Source organism: Kryptolebias marmoratus, linkage group LG22 (genome assembly GCF_001649575.2).
Source record: "Kryptolebias marmoratus isolate JLee-2015 linkage group LG22, ASM164957v2, whole genome shotgun sequence".
Taxonomy (NCBI): domain Eukaryota; kingdom Metazoa; phylum Chordata; class Actinopteri; order Cyprinodontiformes; family Rivulidae; genus Kryptolebias; species Kryptolebias marmoratus.
Genome location: NC_051451.1, coordinates 24398776 through 24402370, shown reverse-complemented (window position 1 = coordinate 24402370; position 3595 = coordinate 24398776). Strand labels below are relative to the sequence as shown.

The window sequence follows — 3595 nt, the reverse complement described above, 5'->3', positions numbered from 1 at the left end:
AGGGGAGGGAGGGAGGGGAGGGAGGAAGACAGAGGAGAATTAGAAGGAGCGGGGAACGGAGGGAGGGATGGGGAGTGTGTGGGTGGAGAACAGGGATCAGCAGACGGTATGATTTGGGGAGGAGGCGCAGGAATATGTGGGGATGTTGGGAGGCGCCAAATAGAGGATGAGAGTTTTTCATGAGAGAGGGAGGAGACACAAAAATTAAGGGATTATTTGGTATGAACACGAGAGGGGATGGCTGATACGATCATGGGAGAGTAATCCACAGTTAACAAAAGGCAACACGTGATCACAAAAACATTTCTGGCAGCTGAAGGCATGTCTGCATGATGAGGGCAGAAGGAAGAATCAGAGATGCAGCGAATTAACAGCTGAGCTTAAATGCAGCAACAATTTTTGACCACATACAAATAAATCAGATTATGGACAGAAAAACAAAAAAACATTAACAAGGTTTAAATAATATGAAACACATATATACTAATAAAAAAGTAATAAAAGTGCACAGAGAAACAGAGGTCATGTTCTTGTGTTATACTCACAATACTTCTTTCTGACATCAACTTTAGCATTTTTTATATAAATTAACACCACAACTCCAGCTACAACATTCTTTTTGATACTTCAAATTGCCCTCCATCTTCATCATTTACTACTGATATGTGCCCGCTATTTAATGAGTCCAATTTCGTGTCGTTTTTACTTTCGTGTCAACTAGATTTTTATGGTTCCTTGGAAGGTGATTGTAATGCTTTATTCCTCCTCCAACTAGCTAGAAGAGCCCATTAAACCAGAGAGGAGGACGCATGTATCTCTGAGCAAAGAGTGGGATGGGGCAGCGAAGGCAGGAGGGGAGCCCTCTGGCCCTTCTGGTCACGGCTGAAAAATCTCCGGGGTCAACCGAAGCTAAATGCAGCATCGCAAGAAAAGCCGTGTTAACCAGAGATTTGCATGGCAAATAAACGAAACATGTGGCCTCAAGATAAGGATGACATTTACATTTACAGCAGACAAGGGCTATTAACAAAGAGTGAAGAATTTCGATTTCCACCTGCCTCAGATTTGAACACTTATTTAAACTTTAATGACAGACAGTTAAAGGTTTTGGCTTTTAAAGCTTTATTACGCCTGGTAAAACCAAAACGCAGAAAAAGAAAACAGGCGGCCATATAGGAAACTTGACAAAGAGACTGACTTTTTACAGACTTGGTGAAGTTCATCAGCATGGAGATTAGTTACAGACTCATAGCAGCCTGAGGACTGATGAATTTTGTAATGAGGTTGGAAACGACAATCATCACACTTCTGATTGACTAAAATGAGATGAATAAAGATGGCTAGCTACTGTGTATGTGAGCCGCTCACTGGTGTCTATGACAGGGAGCAGCGGTCACAATTCAATACCACGGAAAGCAGTAATGGTGATAATTATGTTGGTGATTTATCTTCATTCGTTTATTTCCTCCTTTTTGATGGTGACCACAGTAATGTATCCATTTATTGTTTAAAGATTGAATAGGTTTGTGGATATTGGAGGATAACTTAAAGAACCATGCTATCACTGTCGTCTCCTAAAGAGGACAACCAGCAGGAAGGGTTAACTGCATGAGCACCGTGAGGAACGAGACCATGTTTCTGTCTTTTGTGTGAACACTGGCTGAACTGTAAACTCTTTTTTAATGTTGGCCAATGAGGAAAAAGCCCTTGTTGTGTCAATGTGAGCTGTGCTCTAATAATAACATACTTTTAGAGCACAGCTTTATGGAAACATATCTTTTAGCTGACAGTAGTTTTGTACAGAATTATAAAACAGATATTAAACTTAAAAATACAACACATAATTACAAAAATCCTGCTTCTGACCTTACTAATTAACTTGACCCTCTATCCTCATCACACACAACACACCCATTTCTTACCTTGCCATCGTAGCGCTTCACAATGAACTGATCCAAGCCAAGACCTGATAAAAAATACAATAAAAAGAGACATGCATTTGAACAAGAATAGTCTTAAAATGAATATTTGGCAAACTCAAAGAGAACACTAAGAGTTATGTTTGGCATCAAGCTTTGAATCACACTTTGTGTCATTACTGGTAATGGCCATCGATAACGGCCATTAACAATTTCCATTTCGCCTGTCCTTAAAGTAAACAGTGATCAGCAGTCAGCTTTGACCCTTCGGATCAGTTAGATTTTACATCACTTTGATTAAAAAGAGAAAAGCATAAATTTAGGTGAGTTGGATTTATCTCTGAACACAGTAAAACCACAGCAGTAAATTTAATGAACAAAAACAAACAAAACCTCTGTAATCTCACCATCTGCCTCTGCAGAGCGAACACAGACAGAACTGTGATCACGAAGCCACATTTAGATCAAGTACATTTCAAATACAGCTGGAATAATATATATTATAGAAAAATAGCAAAATACTCATCATTTTATTCAACTCTATTTTATTCAGGACAATATTCTTGGTATCTAAAATGGACTCAAACCTCTTAAGTCAAAAAACTATTGCCTTATCTTATTTTGATGTGGAGAAACCTAAAATCTCAACTTTTATTACACTATGATATTCACTCCAGTCTTTTAAATAGGTTGTAGCTGCTTTATCTTTTCTGAGTTTGGAGATATTTTACAATCAGCTGGTAAGAAGAAAAAAAATCAATACATTTAGCACTGAAACAGTAAAAACAACAATGCACCAAAGAGGGGATAAATAAGTTAAGAGCTTGGGAATCACGCTGCGTGAGGAACAGTATTGTGTAGAAGAATAAATGGCAAATAGGGGGCTGAGCGAGGAGACGTTTTCCTCGTGATAACCAGATGGAAGAGCTATGGGTGAATGAGGAAGGCAGCATAGGCGTGACCGTCCAGGACAAGCTCTGATTAAGCGTTAACTGCAGTCTTGGCTCTTACTGTGAACGAATGCTTGAGAAGTAACAGTCCCTTCACACTGAGAATTCAAGAGCGAGTCTACAAAGAAACCTAATGCCTTCCCATCCAAAAGGTGTCACACAGCCTAACCTTGATGCTGAATTTAAAAAAAAAGAAAAAAAGAGTGCCTCTGAAACACATGTATGCCAAGTGAAGCTCTGTGACTTCACAAACCTCCCATGGACGAAGATCAAATGACTCCCAGAGGCTCGTTGCGTGATGCCCACGATATCTTCTGGGTTCAATCAGTTAATTGATGCACCAACTGCTGTGTGGTGACTCCTTAAACTCAGTCCTGCCCTCCTCTGGGCCTTATATATTCATAGTGAGTGGTATTTTTATACCAAGAACCGCCCAGCGTGTGTCAAGTGTCCCTGCAGCTGGATAGAGCAAATGTAAGCAATGTGGAATGCTTACATTTAGTGATCTGATCTCAGAACTGCTATCTTTAGTAACCAACATAAGCAACCTGCAGACATGTACTGTTACACAGGGGCGGGAGTTACAATCTACAGGTGCTGGTCATAAAATTAGAATATCATGAAAAAGTAGATTGATTTCAGTAATTCCATTTAAAAAGTGAAACTTGTATATTATATTCATACATTACATACAAACTCATATATTTCAAATGTTTATTTCGTTTA

The 3595-nt window shown here is 39.2% G+C and overlaps 1 protein-coding gene across 4 annotated transcripts in view; it reads right to left on the bottom strand.

Annotated features, from left to right (window-relative positions):
* Window positions 1-3595, bottom strand: part of micu1 (mitochondrial calcium uptake 1) — a 34301-nt gene that overhangs the window by 19651 nt on the left and 11055 nt on the right. For all 4 annotated transcript variants that reach the window (XM_017412818.3, XM_017412819.3, XM_017412821.3 and 1 more), the window contains exon 5: window positions 1923-1966. In XM_017412818.3, coding sequence (XP_017268307.1) covers window positions 1923-1966 — 44 coding nt within the window. The remainder of the gene's footprint in view (window positions 1-1922; window positions 1967-3595) is intronic.